The sequence below is a fragment of the Mesitornis unicolor genome, unplaced genomic scaffold (genome assembly GCF_000695765.1).
Source record: "Mesitornis unicolor isolate BGI_N332 unplaced genomic scaffold, ASM69576v1 scaffold11796, whole genome shotgun sequence".
Taxonomy (NCBI): Eukaryota; Metazoa; Chordata; class Aves; order Mesitornithiformes; family Mesitornithidae; genus Mesitornis; species Mesitornis unicolor.
Window position 1 is genome coordinate 74,292 of NW_010193027.1, and position 19,710 is coordinate 94,001.

The window sequence follows — 19,710 nt, forward strand, 5'->3', positions numbered from 1 at the left end:
TACAGCCTCCTGAATCAGATGTGAGGAGGTCTCTCTTGCAACAAGCTGCATGAAGCAAGCCTGTATGAAATGACTCTTTTGAAACAATGCTTTATTATGCTGTGAAGCACATGATGCAGCAGAGGATCCAACATCAAAGGACTGGAGTATTTTAACAAAATAGTTGACAAACTATTAAGTTCTGCTACTGTAAAGTCACCACATTAAAACCATGAGCTTTCCTTTCACACCTGGGAATGAGCTGCTTATCACAAACTAAGATCTGTTCCTAGGAACGTGCCAAATCCATCCACCACCAGAGTCCTCTTTTCAATAATTCCTTTTTTACAGCTCTACAGTCAAACAGTGTTTGAGCCTACTGATGGTAATCAGCTTCTCCTTTACAAATTCCTTTTATTTCGCTCAGAATCATTAAAGCTCATCTGTTAGTTATCTAAGGCCTCTCATTACAGCTTTACTTTTATCTGATTCCAGATAGTGGTCAATGATACATTCATGTACTTCTAATCAAAGATTTGCTTAAACCAAGCCATGTAAAAAGAGACCAAAACATGTTTTTAAAAGGTTTGGCTTAATTTAATATGAGCTAATTTGAATAGTTTTCTAATGCAACAACTATCATTGTCAGATGCTAAATATATGCAATTTAGAGGCAGAAAGGCAGTAACTGCTTGAAGGAGTTCATAAGCAGTGTAACTTACTATACTGAAAAATCAGAAAGCACTATTTTACTATCAAACAGAACTTAGTTTCTTCAATTAATTCACTTCATTTTCACTTCCTTTTACACTTTTTTGAGAGAAGAAGGGGCAGAGACATCCATTACTTAATGACACACATAATAGCAAAAAGCCATAGCTCATCGGGAATTATGCAGTGTTCCCAGAAACAGAACAACAGGTGTAACAAGCCTGTGAAGTATTTTGCTTTAAGGTACTTCAACCTATCAGAGTTACAGAACCACATACACTCATACTTTGTATATTCCTCTGCTCAGGAATCACTGAGACGATATAAAATGTGTCCATTAAACCTTTAACTTTCTCCATTTACTTTCTCTGAAACACTCAGAATTATTATAACCTACTATTTGTGCAATAAATTAAACTATTAGATTTTAGACTATGTTATTGAGTTCACTACTTAATTCAGAATATACTACTAAAATTTGTAATTCAGCATAATCCCAAAACACCTTGGTCATACTAGAAGTACATTTTCATCCCCGAAGAAAGAAACAGCAACCAACTGCAACCAGAAATACCACTCAGCAGCTGTACAGAAGAGCTTGTCCAGTGGAAGTGACAGGGAAAGTGGATAAGCAAAATGATGCCAAAACCAAAAATGAGCCAGGACATCAACAGGTTTTTGGTCTTTAAGGAATCTAAGTCAGTTTTCCTGTTTAGATTGGGCAGTGTCCTTTTTTCAAAGGGATTTGCTTGTTTATGCATCCTTGCTTAAATTTTGCAACAGGCAAAGGAGGTTAACTCAGAATTTCTGAAACAATCCTGTCAAACTAAGCTGCTTGTCTTGGAACTTGATAAAGCAGCATTTAAGCAGTAAGAGAGAGGAGGTACCTATCGGCACTCAAAGGATCATGATACAAGTTCAACCACTAAAAAGGTCCAACTGATTGAATAAAGTTTACATAATATAGCAGAACGGGAGCAAAGCAGACACTAATATCACCCCAAAAAGCAAATTCTATTGTCTTGTTACTTTTATTGGAGTGGAAAAGCAGCCTTTTTAAAAAACTTCATAAAAAGCTACAATTGCTAAACTTAATGCACGCACTCCTAGACTATTTAGGTCATTAGATGGTTTAGAAAATAGTTGATATTTTCTTCAAAAATATTTAAATAAATGAGAAAAGGACATTTTCTCTTTGTACAAATTATATTACTTGGATCAACTACTTCTTGCATTATCTTAATTACATTGTTTCGGTTTCAGCTCCTGAATGGGTAACAAAAAAGACAAACTATCCTTCTAATAAAGACTCTAAGAGTCTAGAGGAGCATCACGTTATGAATAAACTTCAATACAACATAACAGAAGATTCTTAATAATGTTAAGAATTTGTAGATCTACTGCTATCAGCCACTGCCTTGCTATAAAAAATAATTTCAGTATTATTTTATCACAATAAAATATTGATAATGAATGTTTCTAAATAGAATCATTAACATCTCTGGGCTGATCCCTGAGCACAGACACACCTAGATATTCTCTAACCTACAAAGGAAGCAGCATCAAAGCTAAAATCTGAAGATGAAACTCAAGAAAGCACTGGATTACAGAGTAGGAGCAGAAAAGAAGTAAATAATACTTGTAGAAAGCTATTATGAAGGTTACAGTTAAAATTAATGGGAAAATCCATATATCACTTTATAGCAATTATTTGGACAAAGATCTGTAAGAAGAAGTTAGGTTTTATTATGAACAACAAATATATACTTACTGATTTGTGGAGCTGGTAAAATCCGTGCAGCTCGAACTGGACCATGGCGAACAGAGAACAGTTCCTGAGCTTCACCACTGATCTGCAAAACACATGGATATACACAATGTAAAAAACACATACACTTCGGTATCTAGTTAGCAGGTAAGAAAGTGGGCAGAAAGACAACGTACAAAAGCTACGTAAGAATGTTGGGAAGACTTTGTCTTTCTAACCACCCACCCACAATCTCTCTGGATGAGAATATATCCTAGAAGTCTTGAATAACACAAACCACATCAGCAAAGATGGTCTGCCTCTAAAAATGCGTGCCTTAGGCTGCATGAATGGGATACAAGCACTATCTACTATTAATTACCACACAAGTTCTAAAAGAAACAAGACTTGAAGTTCACCGCTGACTAAACTTCCCTAAAATTCCAGGAATCTGAAACACAAGCACCTATTCAACACAGTGCATGTTTCTAAGAAAAATGCTAACTAACCAATGATCAAGTGTGGCAAGCATTGGTGGTAAAAGATCAGAGAATCTGACATATTGGTACATTCCATGTTCTCCAGGTGTGAAAATTATGTTTAAAAGTACGGAGTCAAACTAATTAAGGTTGTCACTAACGGCAATCTTGAAAAGATTAAATCGGAAGCAGTTCAGAAGCGTTTCCAGACTCCTGCAAATGGTCAGTCAGAATGCGTTTTCATAACTGCCTGCTAATGGAGCCGATATGAAACGTCAAACTTCAGGAAAATGGCAAACATGACGAAGCCCATTTCCAAATAATCAACAACTTAAAACAGATGTAATGAGGCTGAGGACGTAGCCAACATGTTGGCATAAAGTTCTGTCAAACAAGCAGTTTACAATACCAGAGAAGAACACAACTTGGAACAAGGCTCTTGTGAATCAATAAACCATAAATCCAAGTTAACTTTTTGAAACGTCATTTTATGGTTGTTTTCATTTCTTTCTGCACTTCAGCTCACACATTCAGAAAGTTAAAATACTACTACTGTTTGACCACCAAATCATAATACTTAGACTCTCTCAACTTATTTCCGATCTTCACCCTGAGCCTCGTTATTTATTATCACTGCTTCAGATAACGTGGGCAGAATGAAGTTTACCCCACGGAAGCCTAGGTCTGTCATAAGATTGCTTCAAAAACACTATTTACTACAGAGGTAGCCCACCATTCTGTATACAGTAATTAAAGGCAGAATGTAGAGAAATGCTGCTCTTCCCTGTTACGCCTGGAATAACATTCAAGTTACACAAATACATTCTTGGCCATTCTGGCTTTGCAGCCAGCTGGTTCCACACTGGCACCGTTACCTGAAATTGAAAACAACTCCCAAAACACACAAAGTATGCTTAGAGAGGAGACACTGTTGAATTCTGCACAGGGTGTGAGGTGGAAGATTTCCACAAATAAGCCACACCACATGCAAAATTTACGGTGTATCCTGGAGAAATGAATAGCAAAACTTAACCTATAAGTCCATTAATTGGTCCAAAGTTACTTAATCTACTTTCTATTGGCTCATTAGTCTCTCACTTTCCATGCTAATTGGTTTGCACACAGTGTTCCCCTTCTTTTGGGTCGGAGGGTTTCTGGAGTCGGTGGTCATGATCTCCCCTGAACACAGTTCCCTTTCCCCGGTTTTCACAGCCGTTGCTGAGGCACCGGGCAGCTTTGGCGCCTCTTAGGGCAGGAGGATCGGCCTCTCGGCAGTCTCAGAGCTGCTCTTCAAGGAGAGAGTTGGTAGGGAGCACAAAGAAACTGATTTAGGAGGCCTTCAGTTAACCATCTCTGACAGCTCCAAGGACCCTGGTTGTCCAAAATTTCCATGTCGGAAGGCTTCACCGTATTCGGGATGTTCTAATCTTTGAGGATGTAGCTTTCTGTGAAAACACCCTCAAGCACAGAACACCCGGCCCTTGCCTTAAGCACGTAACTGTCCATATACACAAGTTTCTAAGCTTTTAAGTCAAAAGCTCAGCTCTCAATGCAACAGTACGAATCAGCGTTACTGCTAATGACGCCATCAGAATTATTCCTGATGGGCACAACAGTTTTAAAACTGTAATCAATGTAAGAATTAATCCCTTGGTCTACCCTGCTCTTCTTTTATTAGGCAGATGTTCCAGTCATAACAGACTGCCCTCTTCCAGCTAGCAGCGTCACCTGAACAACACACAACATTGGAGTACTCCAGCTTCTGCGAAACAAGTTGACTCCTCCCTGTGGGACAAGAAGACGCCTCTGCTCTGAAGGGCTCGCTGACCAGACCCCATACACAACAAGAGAAGGATGATCAACTCAGTAAAGGTTTGCTGATCGTTTTTAACCGATCACGAGTTCAGAGTGCAGTGGGGGGAGAAAAGCACATCTGCATCCAGAAGATAGAGCTTGGAAAAAAAGAGCACAGCTAAGCAGAAAATGAGCAATAATAGAGAGAGAGGGAGAGAGAGAGAGAGAAACAAAGAGATGAAGACAGGAGCACGTTTTCTACCCATCAGAACATACAAGCTCTGTGAAAAGAGAAGAGGAGGAAATTATGAAGAAGAAAAATATAAAGCTTTGGCACTATTATTATTGGCAATTAAAGATTATTTCCCCCCAAATCATAAAAATGCCGTTTCACATGTGTACACACAGCAATGGCTATGAATGCAAACAAGAGGGAAAAGAACTAGTGTAGCATAACTATGGAAGAAGTGATTCACATAAAATAATCCAATCCAATTCAGTCACCTCCTCCTCCTTTTTAACTATGCCAGCACATCAGCTCTAACTCCAATCTACTTCAAATAAAGCCATAGTTCCAAAAGTAGACTACACTAAGGAGGCCAAACCTCCTTAGTTTCTGCTCTGAAATATACTGAGCTCCAGGGAACGTTTATTTAGCCTGTGATGCCAAGACGCGGTAGAGCTTAAAGCTGAGATTTTCAAAGAAAAGCCTAAAATGTACAAACACAAATGAAGGTTATTCGTACTTCAGCACCTAATGTGAAAATCCCACCCGAGCGGTTCTCATGTCTATAATGCTTTTACTTTTCATAATTAATAGTCACCATTTGAAATATAACTACTTTATCATTTTATACTGGGGAGAAATTACAGAAGGGTTAAATAGACCAACCAAAATCATAGGATCTGACAGCGGCAAAGATGAGATTGTAGGTAGGCAGCTCCTGTTTTGAGACCGCTGCAGCGTTTAATCCTGTAGTGTAACAGGTCCTTTCCTCTCAGTCTGTGTAGGATTTTTTTTCCCCTCTCAGGAAAGAAGAAACTTAGAACTAAGAAAAACCAAAGTAGTAAATGTTCAGATAACTCCAGCCATCTACAGCTCACGTACCCAGCAGCTGCCGACTCCTGGGAGCCCAAAAGGAGCAAATTTTAAGACATACCCCCACTGTAGAATTTGTAATGAAAATACAAGATGCCACCCAACCACTGGCATCTCCTCGTAAAGAAAAGCCAAATTCAGTAAAATGCACAAAGCAAGTTCAGAAAAAAACTGGACGTGACACTACAACACGGATCAGGTTAAAACACTACAACATGGATCAGATTAAAACACTAATACTTAGCCTGCCATCGAAGTTTTCTTAAGGCTTTTTTGTTTTTTTTGGATTTTGTCTTTTTTTGGGTTTTTTTGTTGGTTTTTTTTTGTGATTTTGGTTTTTTTTTTAAAGTTGTGTCCTTGACTGTTCTGTAGAGCCAGGAAACTGCAGAAGGCACTGAACTTTGTTGTATGCCATGCATCAGTAAAAGCTTGGTTGTTCCTCTGGTTTGCTTGGCATTGAAAAATGCATTAGGGCTTCACAGTTCACGATTTTCTTTGACTTATAATTAACTTTTTGTAAACACTACCACCAGCAGAAGCTTCTGCTATTTGTAGCCTTATAAAAATCTGAATTAACTGTGGTTAATGCTAATGCCCTTCATTTATCTACATAAACCAAAATTTTATTACCATTGCTGAGGCCACAATTTCAATTTTGACTGAAAGCACCATCTTCAGGTCAGAGAGATGATACAGTCTGATCTTCCTGCCAGGTCAGGCCTTATCTCACTCCTGAGACAGCCAACACAGAAAGCCAATCTTTCCTGTGAATGGGACACTTATTCCTCCAGGAAGGAACACGGGACAAGGAACCATAGTTAATGAAGCCCAGCCCCGTCGCTAAATGGCGAACAACTTTGTCGCTGCCAGCCTGGGCGAGATGTGGGCTGGCGAGTACAAATTAAAGGCTCCACATCCCATTACCAGTCCCTTGAGCTACACAGTCTCATAAGCGCAGACTAAATATAAATAGATTTCATGAACTGAAAACAGAGCTTTAAATTCTACAAAAAGCACCTGTGAAGAAACCAGGCTGTGGCTGCCATCTTGGATTTGATCCAGCAAAGTAGCGAGTCCCTGCGGCAGCTTTCAAAGCTCTTAAAAGTTTTCCTTTCCCATTCCAAAAGCCAAGAATATTTCCAAACAGGTTTCAAGAATTGAATATTAAGCTATAAAAGCAGCTTCAGGTTCTCATTCCATGAAAGAGCGAATGCAAAATGATGGCTCCAAGCTGCTCTGATAGAGCTTTTCAGCTTTCCCAGCGCCTGGTATCAAACCACAACCGCAGACCTACAAGGAAGGCTGCAAGCAAAGACACCACCAATTCCAAACCTGGCCTCCCTTGAAGTCTTCATCGGTCTCGTCCAGCAATGACAGCCTGAAAGAGGAAGAGCTCTCTCCTCCACTCAGATGTCTTGAGTCCTCCTCAAAACACGACAGAGCAGAAATCTGGAACACTGGTTCATTTTCGATGACAGAGCTGTATTGTTTGGAGCATACCAGTTTGCACCCATAAAGAAAACAGAACAAAGGAAGTTCTGTTCACACTAAGGATAACTAATAGTTTCCAACCATAGAAAATGGTTTTCACATGGTGGAATAAAAGAAGTGTACACCAAACTGAGACAAAGTTCGAAACTCAATGTTTAAACTACTGTGGAACTACATAAAAGCAAACTGCTTGTGTTAAAAACTGTCACAGAGCACAGGGAAGATACCACGGTTTTTTTTAAATATTCTGATACGTGTTTTACGTATGATCTAGATTATCATGATATGATGTTATAACTTGACAACTGACAGAAACCGCCACAAAATACTGTTTGATATAATCTTGGTGGGGTAAAGACTACTACCAGTCATCTTGCTACTGAGAGAGTAAGGAAGGAGTATCAAAGGACAATGTTTATCACGTTAGTTAGAAATTCAAACAGTCCATTTCTTCATTGAAAACAAAACTCCATAATTATCTAGACATTATAAGAATTTAGATGTTTAACGTATGTACCGACATCTACTTCACTGACAGCATTAAGTATGAAATTGCACCTCGCATTTAAAATCATGACAACACCAACTGAATTTAAAAACAATGAAAGCTTAGAAGCGGTTCTGCTCTCACTTTGTCATATATTTTGAAGAGCTTTAGCATGATCAGGCTGCAGACTCCCTGTAAAGTTCTAATTTGGGGGACAGTTCTGCATTCTTTTTAATGACTTCATTTCTATAGAAAGGCAAGAACAGTGCAGACAACATTGGAAGGAGGCAGAAAACAGGTAAAAACACCCTTCACGAATCCTCATTTTAGCTGTGACCCCATCCAAGTGGAGTCAAAGGCATGCTGTTTGGACTCTTCTGGTACCTTTCACCACATCATTTTCAAAGGTTGTTGCACGTGGTTTTTTCCTACAGATGTAGGGTATAATAAAAGTTTAAAAAAAAAAACTCCAACAGTTTCGCAGTCACTTAATGACTGTAAACCCAGAAAGTTTCTTACATACTGCTGGCATCTGTGGTATAAAACAGCAAAGCTTCAGAAAATGATTTCCATAGATGTTTTGGGAAGTCCTTGGACATTTTTCAGGGTTAGTAGGTCAGGTCATCACTACATTTTTCCCCAGAGGCTAATACAAGCCTTAACCGTGGCACTCTCTATCAGGAGGTCCGGACAGAGGAAGGATCACAGCTCACTGTGGGATGAGGGACTGCTCCTTCTCACAGCTCTGCAAGGGGAAGAATTAGAAAGGGACTAAGACCACATCAAACCCCCACAGACAGGGCTTTTGGTGAACACTTGAGAAAAGAGAATGGAATTGGTGTGTTGACTTACCAGATACATCCATCTACACATCCACAGGAACACACCATCTGCTGTACAACTGCAGTTTTAACCACTTAAAAAAAAATAGCAGTACTATCAATCTCAGCAGTATTTACAGAAATTGAAGGCCTGGCAGTGGAGAAACAGCAGTGTGTGATGGCATCCTTGTCCAACGAGCCCTCTGCAACCCACGGCTGGAAGGGAAGTGAGCTACCACATGAGCTGACACATCCCGTCAGTCTGTGGCAGCGTCATTACAACACAGCCTTTAAGTATTTGTCACTAGATATGCAGCTGTGCTTGTTATTAAAAGGTCTCTTTGGTAGTTCAACTCAAGCTTGATCATTCTTTTATAACTGTAATATGAATCATTAAATTAAGATGATTTTTCTACTTCTGAAACATCCAGCATACAATGAAAAAAAGATTATCTGCCACAAGAGTAGCCAAGATGCATTTCCCTGAACAGGAACATCTAGAACAGATACTTGGAAAGCACGCCAGGCAGAAACAAGTTCCAATTGTATCTGAAACAAGAAACAGGGAGCGAGCGAAAAACAAATTCCAAATAAAACACAAAGCTACACTGCACAATTACCAAATAGGAACTTGTAGTCATACTTTTGTATACTTAGCGAGGCGTATTTTAAGAACACTTTTAACCTTCCCACCCCCATTTCAAAACAAAGATCAAAGAAAAGTCGTTTGGATGGACACCTTCCGCTTCTTATGCAATACAGATTTAGATACCGCACTTCAAAACCCCAGCCGTTACTTCAGCACCCAGCAGTCCAAACACGATTTCAGCCCTTTAAAGCAGCCCTAATGGTACCTTCCATTTGCAAGTAACACTTCTGTAGTCAAAGATCTTACTCCAAGGAGATGTTAATGCGAAAGCACTCAGACTGCAGAGAGGCACGCGCTCCTGGAGGCAGCCGGCAGAGGTGTGGGGAAGTCAATGTAACGCCATTACGCAGAGTGTCGGCTTCGGAGCTGTCATAAACACTTCATAACCACTCAGACACAAACCGGACTGCCTGCAACACGTTACTTTATTACGTGCTGAATAGAGGTTCAGTTATACGGATAAAAAGCACAACACCACAGATAATAGCCTTACCGAGCAGATTTTCACATAAATGTCAAACTGTTGCTTTTTCAGATTGAAAGGTTTTTAAACTACAGAGATCAGGGGATTTTTTTCTTAATAGTTGGAATAATGTCGCTTAATTACCAGCTAAATACTCAGTAAGACCAAGAAAGGTTTGTATAATACCAAAGGCCACAAAAAAGTATTGCCAAATAAACTCTAAATCTGAAGTCAGTCACATAGCAGCAGATTTTTTGTTCAGACTAAGTAAGCAAAAAAGTGAGATGGAGAAACAACCATGTGGAAGAAAAACAGGTTATGTTATCTCCAAATTTGCCTGATATATAAATCCTGCTTTGAGAAGACATTTAAAAATTGGTGTTAAGGACTATCAATCCGAGAAGCTCTCCAAGACCGTGTTACTAACAAGGGAATCATTTCAGCACTGAAATTATAACAATACACACAAATTGCAAGGGTCAAAGCTGTATCTCTCTGGATGTGGTCTCAGAACTTCACATAACTTACAAACTAAGGGCTGACAAAGTGATGCAGTAACTGTACACTTGACATTCTTAAGATGGACAGTAAAATATTTCTACATTTGGCATTTTTTCCATTTCACTGGACTTTCCCCCACTCATTAAAAATACCTCTGCAAAAAAAATGAACGACACTAAGAGAAACTGTCTTTCTATTTCATTTTTCCTCAAACATTAAATACTATCCAGGTCTAGGAATTACAAAGAAGTGAAATACACTGGGAAAGACAGACAACTGCCTGTAGTGTCCTGCCGAAAAGGACAGTTTGCGGCCTAACTTGTGGCCAATTCAGACATAGCAGGGGGAGAAATAAATAAATAAATAACCCACTCACAACTTCCCCCTAAAATCCCTCTTTCCCACTAGGAAACACAGATATGCGACCCTGTACTGCCTGCCTGACAGTACCAGTAGGCACACTTACTCCACATAAGCCAGGACAAAAAGCAGTTTAACTCATTGTCAGTAATAGCCACCAAGTTATTTCATGTTTACTGCAGTGCACCATGGGCTAGGAGTTGAAATGCACACAGCTAATGCAGAACAGGTTACACGAGGTAATCTGCTCACATACCAACGAACCGAGACTCCTCGATTCTTGCTTTCCTTACACACGTAAAATCCATCTCAAGGAGTTCGTCAAGGGCATGGACACAGATAGCTCTGACAGACGCTCTCTCAGTCAGCCACAGAGTCACTTAGGAGGATGCACAGAACCCTCACCTAACCACAGCGCAAGGGCACCTCACACACACAGAGGTGAAAATAAACCCAGTCTCCCCTAGACACAAAGCTCTTCTCATCAGTGTGTCCAGGACATGTCCCAACACAATGTACTCCCATCCATTTTTCAGAAAACACGCATTCCTTTGCATAAGAGCATCTCAGCAGGATAAAGTACGCTGGTTTATCACAATTCTTTAGCGAAGTCTACGCGACCACTCCCGGTATCTGAACTAATCGATCACCCCGTGCTGTGCCTCCTGGCGCTGCTGCAGTTCCGTTTCCTCTCAGCTCGGGATCTCAGTGACACCTAATGGTTGTTTTCGGTAATACACCTCAAGAACAAAGCAAAGCCTTCTGGAACCATTTTCATAATCTGAATTGTACACCAATAAAAAACTGATCAGTCTTCAAAATAGTGTAAGCTGTATACTGTAAACCCAGTTTTAGCATTCAAAGTCATTCCAGTGTAAGGCAGACTTAAAAATAAATAATAAAAAATAGAGAGCAAGCTAACTTTGCTCTATCGTACATATTTCTGCTCTAAAAAGATAATAATGACTAAAATTTAGTAAAGTATATTAGGTCTTACTTCATGTTTATTAAACCCTTCTTCACATGCAAAAGCTCAGCAGTTTTTCCTTCCTCATCTCCAGCTGACAATAAGAAATCAAGAGGGGGAAAGGCAGCTCTTCTGCTCTCCAGTAAAGCTCAGTTTAACTTAACTTTTGGTGTAGAAATTAACATCATTTTCTATTATACTGCCTAAGCTACTGGTATATAAACACATGTTCTACACCGCTAACCATGACGTAATAAAAATACACATCCTCAAAAAAAAGAAGTACTTTACAAAGGGAAAGAACTTCATCCTCACTACATTATTTTGAAGGACAAGGTGTTATGAGCAATTTTTTTTTTGAGTTATGAATTTTATGACCTACTGTATTAAAATTTATTCTACAGTTTCAAGAAATTTGGGGGAAATTCCCCAAATTAAGACCATGTGCTCATAAACCGCTCTGAAACACAAACTGCAGAGTGTGCGTATGACAGCATGAAATCAAACCCATATGCACACACAGACTTTAATAAAATTAAAATTGCAAATCATGTACATGACAAACATGTGATTGTAAAACACTATTAGTACTGTCATACACGCATTCCTGGGACAAACAAATTATTTTCATTTTTTTTCCATTCTCATTCCTTTCTGTAGCTTAAAAAGATTTCTGTCCTTCGTAGGATAGAAACTGTTCCATAATGTCACAAACGCTACTCCCAATTTGGCTCTGAAAATTCACTTAACGGAAATAATTTGTAAAAATCCCCCAAATCCGAATGTACATGAATTCAAGTGTTTGATTTAAGATAAGCATATTACACACAAACCATATGTCACGAATGGCAAATTTTGGCTCTTTCCACTTCAATGGGAAAAATTAAAAGTGAAATATTAAAGGAATAACACAACATGACAAAGAAAGAAGCCTCTGGCACAGAAGTGAGGTGAACTCTGTACTTACAGGTATGCTCCAGACTTGCATTCCATCGCTGTACCCGATCATTAGCAGTAACGGTGGTTCATTCCCAGTGCTATGTATTTCGTGAAATTCCATATTCCTTGATGTATCTAAATCGGGTTTAAATATCAAAGCTATCACTAACAGGTTAGGATCAACTATGGCTGGTGGCAGTTACAATGCATAGTGTTTTCTCAATGCACGACTCTGTTGTCATAAGGAAAAGCCAGCAAAGTGGTTTCAATTTTTATGCTGGAACAATACCAATATATATTATTTTAGGCCAACATCGTAGATTTGTTGAAGTTTCACAGAAAGGTTAGAAAGTATTAAAACTTAAAATAATGAAAAAACAGTTTCTGGATCACACTGTGAGTTGGCACTAAATATCCCCAGAACTTCTGTAATTCTTCCTCCAATGATAAATAAAACCTGGCAAACTTTTCAAACAGAAAAAATTGCAAAGGACCACAAAAGAAACATTAACAAATGCAGAAATTACAAATGCACAGACTGATAAAAACTATTTCTAGATACTATGTAATTAATCTTCATATCTACCTTACCAAAAGAAAATCCCCAGGTTAAAAAAATGCTACAGGACATAATAAAGTATTAACCTCTTCTTGAGTAAAGCCCTCTAAAACTACATTTGCAACCATGACAGAATGAACAAAAGCTCACTGCAAGCATGTAACCATCAAAGAAAGGGGAAATATTTAGGATGGTGAAAAAGGATCTATTCAGGCCCAGATTAGGCTGCGTAAAAGGAAACTTAAAACAGAATATGAAGGATTCTGAAGAATATTCTAAAGAGTTGCTATACTGTAGAAAAAACTTAGAGGGAACACCGGAGACTTTTTTTCAATAAACAGATTATGAAAACAAACACAGAAGCAAACAAACCTGAACTAGCCTAAAGATGGCCAAAATGCCCTGTACAGGTTGACAGGTCTTTTCTAGTTCTAATAACCATGAATTTATGAGCTGCCAGCCTCTGTGCCATTTCAACAGCTGGAAAACGTAATCTTCTCAATTAACCTCTGGGAAAGGCTGAAAATTCCCCATCACAGCTCTAGCTATGGTTGCTATTACTTCATCCAAGACCAGAATGAGCCTTTACCACAGAGCTCGAGATAAGAACATCAGATATCAGACAAGAAAGGGCAATTTGCTGAAAATCTTCAATCCAGCATCCTCCAGAAGGCAGGTCCCATCGTTCACCAAATCTCAATTAATTCAAGAAGTAACGACTCGACAGCAGCATTCAACCATCTCTAACTCAGTCCCTAACTTTCCTTATTCAAAAATGGCACCTGAGAAAAGAACAAACCTGCTTTACCCACATGGAGACTTCCTTTACTTAATACTCTTAGCAAAAGAGTTGTAAAAATCACTGTTTTCTCTTTAAAAAGTTGGAGATCCATTGCTTACTAAGTCAGTAGTCTTTGCCAATGATTTATTAAGATGCACTGGAAGTGATAAACGAGTTACATCCTGTGTATCTTGTGGCTCTGCTCTATTATATTCCTGAAAGACACCAGGGAACCTCTTCACCATGTGCCCCAGCAGCCCTTCCTTTCTAGGTTACTGCAAATTCTATCACACCACTGAAAACACAGCTGGGATTCACAGTTAAATGATGTGGCTTTGAAATCAAACAGCAGATGAAATAAATTTAGTTCTGTACCCTGTTTTCAACTACCTTAAGGAAAGGAAATGGATTTGGTCGGGGGTGGTGAATGGATTTGCCTCTCTTCCTAAGCAAAAGTTTGCTTGCTTTTAGATGAAGTTGGAAGGCCTATTTGTTCTGTTTGGTAGGCACTGAACAAAAGCGCAGTTACTCACTGAGAACTCAAGTCTATCTAGAACAGGGAAATTAAAACCTTTATTTTGAGTCAATGATGGTTACTGATAAAGCTGTCTGAAATTATTGCCTGTGGGCCCAAAACAAGTGAGAGAAAAATGAAGCCATACCATTTAAATCAGCATTTTCAAATCTGACCCAAATGATCTTCTCCTTTTCTTCTGCTGGTGGGGTACCACTGTAAGCCTGGATAAAAAGCAAGAGAGTTGAAGTAAGAAAGTTTAACACCTCTTTTTCCACCCTCTATAGACCATAGGAGGAAATGCAAGTTAAAAGAGGAAACGAGATCTATGCGTGTCTTACTGTCACCAGTGTCCTGTGAGGTTTTGCTTCAAAAAGGAATGATTCCATGATCAACATACACCACATGAAACGTAACTCAACAAGCATAACATCACTTACTAATGTAGAAATGACAAGATGTATATAACACGTCCTCTGGAGTAGGTTAGAAACGCTACGTGACACGTAGCGATTTAGTCAAATCACAGCAGCTTCTACCATCTTTACCTTTAGCAATCATACACTACTTCTAAAAGCAATGTTAGAGGTTCTCACATGAGACATTTTTCACTTAAAAGCTTTGTAAGCAAGACCAAGGAAAGAGACCTTTATTACACGGTTTATTTTACTGACACGTTTTAGTTATATTTGTGACATCTTTAATATAGTCTCTTTCAAGAGAAAAAACTCTCAATTCCAGTAGAACAGATCCATGGTTCAGCTCTGGGTTCTACAGCTTCCCATAAAAAGATGGGATACAAGAAGAAACTGTGAAGCAGATGTGCAGTGTTTCCAAACAGCAAGTTTTACAGATCTCAGGAGAAGCTGCGGTAGCGAGAACGTGAGCCACAGTAGAAATACCATCACTTTCAAATGAATTATAACAAAATACTGCGCAGTACTTTGGATTAAATATGAAAAGAGCTTGTATAATCACTTTATACACGCCAGAAAAGTAGTATCAGGAACTAAAAATATAAATTTAAGAAACAAGTGTGGTTATCACTTTTCAAAACAAATCACATTCCATGCTTCCTAGGCAAACTGATTTGTAGAATAAAATACAGACCGTGTGCTTTAACCTTAGAGGGGGAAAATGGAGGCATGTGTGGAATGCAGCACTCTCAAACCAAAGTTTAACTATTTTTAATTCTGACCATGAGTCCCAAAATGCATTTCACAACTTGATATTACTGAAGGGATTTTTTAAAATATTATTATTGAAGAAATTCATGGCTAACAAACCAAGATAACCCTTCAAATAAGAATCAAGAGAGTTTTCTGAGGCTGCAATTAGCTGCAATGCTTCTCCACTCCCAGCTACAGAGTAACAAAACACAAGTAGTTTCCCTCTGCTACCAAGAGGCCCATGAGCAACACAGAAGTGACCACTCCGGTTTCATGCTGCTGCTACCCGTGAAAACTATGACCAAGAGCAGACGTAAACATCACAGTTCTTCTCCAGAGAGGAAGCACTCCGAAACGGGGGGAAAATTAAAAAAAAGCTCCTGTATTGTAAGACTCCACATGTTGGAGAACAACAGATCAGGCAGAGCTCCACGATACCACAGCAGCCAGGAGGCAAGTTAGGGAAATAAAATTAAAAAGAGTGAATACAGGAAGTAAAAGAAACCTCCTTTTTGGCCAACGATAAACGTTGAGGTGACAAGGGCTGCCGACCCACCAAGCTGTTCCAACATCAGTCCAGCCAGGGTCCATACAGAGGTTTTCAACTACAAGCCAGAAAAACCACCCTTGTAAGGGGCAATGCAATGTCCAGTCTTCCCCCTCTCCAATTATCCTATGGCCAAAATTAATGTAGGAAAAGGCCACAATTTTCTTGCTGCTATTTATATTGCAATTCTTTAACTTCTGTGTAGCTAAGATGTTCATTTAAATTATTATCTAGCAGAAGAAATACATAGGCCCGATTTTCAGACAGCACGCAGTCTACAGTTTCAAAAGCCTGATCTCAAGAGTCACATCCATAAAATCAATTTTTTTCTTTTGTTTTTCAAGGACATTTGGTCCACTTGACACACACTTCAACTGCTTTGTACGCTGACAGAGTAGGTTTAAAGAGCTACACGTACCTGTGGCACAACATCTTGAAGAAACGTAACAACGCTTTCCATGTATGACTGTTCCCTTGAAAACAGAAGGAGAATTTTAATTACCACTAAAGCTCAGAAACTGCTGTGAATATATTAAATATGGCAAATCACCAGTGAAAAGATGCACCATCTTTAGCACAAAAGAAAGTACTAAATATACAATGCAGTTGCTTAATATACTGCCAAACACTCTGATGATATAAATAGTGGTCTAGAAGTCTCTAAAACCCCCTGTGATACCTGTTTATGAAATAATTGCTCAGGACTAAAGTATAAAAGGTTATGGTCAAGAAGGAAACCATGTTGTCCACGTCAGAGTGGCTGACGGAAGCAGGACAGGCATTCAGAAAATATTCCTTGGTATTTTTCTACTTGATCTGGCTCTGACATGAAGACGAGGACCTACACTAAGGGGTGGAGCACTCTTTGTGGGACAAGCAGACTTGCAGACCTCGTGTGCATTACCTATGATGATGAAATAAGTCATAGCGGTTGTGGGCAGGAGATGGAACAAAACCCCAACTAAGAATAGTAACGAGGTACTTTCAGATAAGATTTTATAGCTTAGGCAGCAAATTACTTCTTGGAAGTTCATCAGCAGCAATGATTTAGAACAGTATATAGTGCAAGATACATTTGTTCTGGAAGATCTAAACAAATGCTTTTATTAGCCTATCCCTGCACGAGCGGCGAGTCTCTTGTGTAACTGCTGAGCAATGTACGTGGGCTGACCATACTGGACAGACGGTGTTGAAACTACACAAAATGTTTGCACTTTCTGCAATGAGTAATACTGAAACCTGCTGGCAAGAAGAACTACCTTCATGAAGTCTGAGATGATGTTTTTAAAAAATTCACTCTTTAGGTAACAGCTTTGGCAGCCCCCAAATCAATTTTTACATTGGTAGTAATTTTTCCTGTGCTAACTCAAGATTTCTAATAGAAGCAAAGAAAAATCAGAGCTAGCAAATCTAAACTTCTGGTATCTAAAAGTACATATGATTTCTTCATGCTCTCTGAAACTGTGCTGTGTGAGATTCTTTTAATAGAAATGGGAGTGCTTGATATTTAAGAATTCAGCGCTGTGCCCTGTAGGCAGCAATACAGAAGATACTTTGAATCAAATGCTGCAACACTTGGGTCAGCTTAACTGGTTGATTCCTCTTGAAAACAAAGATAAATCTAAAGTTTTAGATTTAAAATAAGATTAAAAAGTTTTATATTTCAGAAAACTTATACCAACTCATGACAAAAGTAGATTTTGTTCAGCAATCCAAGTATTACTGCACCAAAGTTTGTCTCTCTGCTTTAAGCAGAGGCCTTATAAATGAGCTGTGATTCCTAGTGCTGATTCTTCTTTGATTTATGTAGGTCACCAAAATTGCTTTTGTGTACCTTCAGAGCCCTTTATTACTTAGCAGTAATACTTGTCTACAGGTATGGTATTAAATGCAGTGTTTGAAGCTCTGGTGTGAATGCCTACCAGTAACAGTCATACTGCCCTCGTTTGTCAGCTCATGACACAAATACTTTTCTTTCTTTCCTTCCTCCTCAGTACATCTTGAAACAAAGTTGATGTTTGGGAAACGTTTTATTCAGTGTACATACCCTACATCACTCCTGAGGCTGAAAAACTTCCAAGAAGGTATCGTTAAAGTGCTTCAGAACAACCAAAACCACACCACCACCACAACTTGCCAAAAAACCACTGTCTGTTAGCAAGAATCTGGGAGTTTGACATAAGCAGCAGATGGCAGCTGCATGCTCCTCAACACACACAAACTGTCATCACAAAGAGGTGAAAAGATGTACCTCAAGAACAAGCCATTATATTTAGTAAAACAAAAGAAGAGATTATCTTATTCTTACAGTGTTTGTCTAGTATTATATTCTTACAGTTTACTTTGAAGAAAAGGTAATTACAAACAGAAATGCATTCGCTGAGAAATTCTGCAACATTAAAATAATGCTTATTCCCTCACATGGCCATAAGACAAAACTCTAACACAGCTTTTTGCGTTACGATGATAGGTTTCTTGTGCTTCCTGGTAAAAATAAAGTGAATCTTGATGTCAAAATACACAGCTACCTCCAGTGACAAACTAACAGCTGCTGAAACTGATGGTACAAGTGAATGTTTCCATACAGTGGGTGCCATTTTGCAGCAACAATTCAGCAATGTAAACATCCCCAGAAAAAAAACCAAAAAAACAAGGGCTACAAAAATCCTTTGGCAGAGACCATCAATCATCTAGATTGTCTTACTAAGCTCTTTTGCCACTAAGGAATTTTCATGTGAACACAATGAAAATAAGGATGCTCAAGCAAAAAAAAACAGTCTTGTGCTCTCTGACTGGAGAGAGGCAACTTTGTTCTTGGTTTTGTTCTCTTGGGCGAAAAAGATTAGAATCCACAATTCTACTTACTGAAGGACTTCAATGACAGGCTTTTATGTTTTAATATATCCATCTCTGTGACAAGGTATTATTAAAAAGAAGAAGGAAGATGCTACACACATTCCTTCTGGCCCAAGGAAAAAGTCTGCAATCATTGATTTACAGCTTGTGTCATGTTTGTACAGCAAACAAAACAGTGTCAACAAACAACAGAACACTGCGAGATATTAATCTTTAAGAAGTATAACTTTGAAGGTTTTGGTGTACAAGCTAAAAGCAACTCATTTAGGGAGACAGCCTAACCTGCACAGTCCTATGAGACGGGAATGCAACATCCATTTACTTTATTTTATTGGAAAATACTCAAAGCAACAAAACCACACTGAACACAAGCTCTCACAGCTGGCTCTGACAGAAAAACTCAGGCTAGGTGGTTCTTCTACAAGATAATTTTAAAAAGCATCAAACAAAGGCTATGCTTCTAGAAAGCCCTTACGTGACAGCTTGTGGCCGAACAACCACTCCTCCAGTACAGCGGCTGGGGCGGCGTGGAGATTCTGTCGCCATCGCCTCTGTGCAGATACCTGTAAGAAACACATTGCTTTTCAATAATACTTTGTATCAGGATTGTTTATTACACAGGTTCTTGACATATTCTTCAGGACAAAAAAAACCTCTTGAAGAGGGAAACCTGACTTATACAAACCCATAAGGCACTATGACCCTATACAGCACTCTTAAAAAAAAAAAAAAGAAAAAAAAGACAAACCAAACACACAACTTTTGTCAGTATCTAAATCAACACAACTCCTGCACTA

The 19,710-nt window shown here is 38.9% G+C and overlaps 1 protein-coding gene across 1 annotated transcript in view; it reads right to left on the bottom strand.

Moving 5' to 3' along the window:
- The window catches only part of LOC104542867 (breast carcinoma-amplified sequence 3-like), a gene marked incomplete at its 3' end in the record, with an annotated part of 90,358 nt that extends 70,885 nt beyond the window's left edge, over positions 1-19,473 (bottom strand). The window contains exons 1-5 of the mRNA XM_010187325.1: positions 19,389-19,473; positions 16,476-16,530; positions 14,490-14,565; positions 12,516-12,622; positions 2,462-2,543 (exon numbers count right to left, since the gene is read on the bottom strand). Coding sequence (XP_010185627.1) covers positions 2,462-2,543; positions 12,516-12,622; positions 14,490-14,565; positions 16,476-16,530; positions 19,389-19,459 — 391 coding nt within the window. The remainder of the gene's footprint in view (positions 1-2,461; positions 2,544-12,515; positions 12,623-14,489; positions 14,566-16,475; positions 16,531-19,388) is intronic.
- Positions 19,474-19,710: the final 237 nt, after the last annotated feature.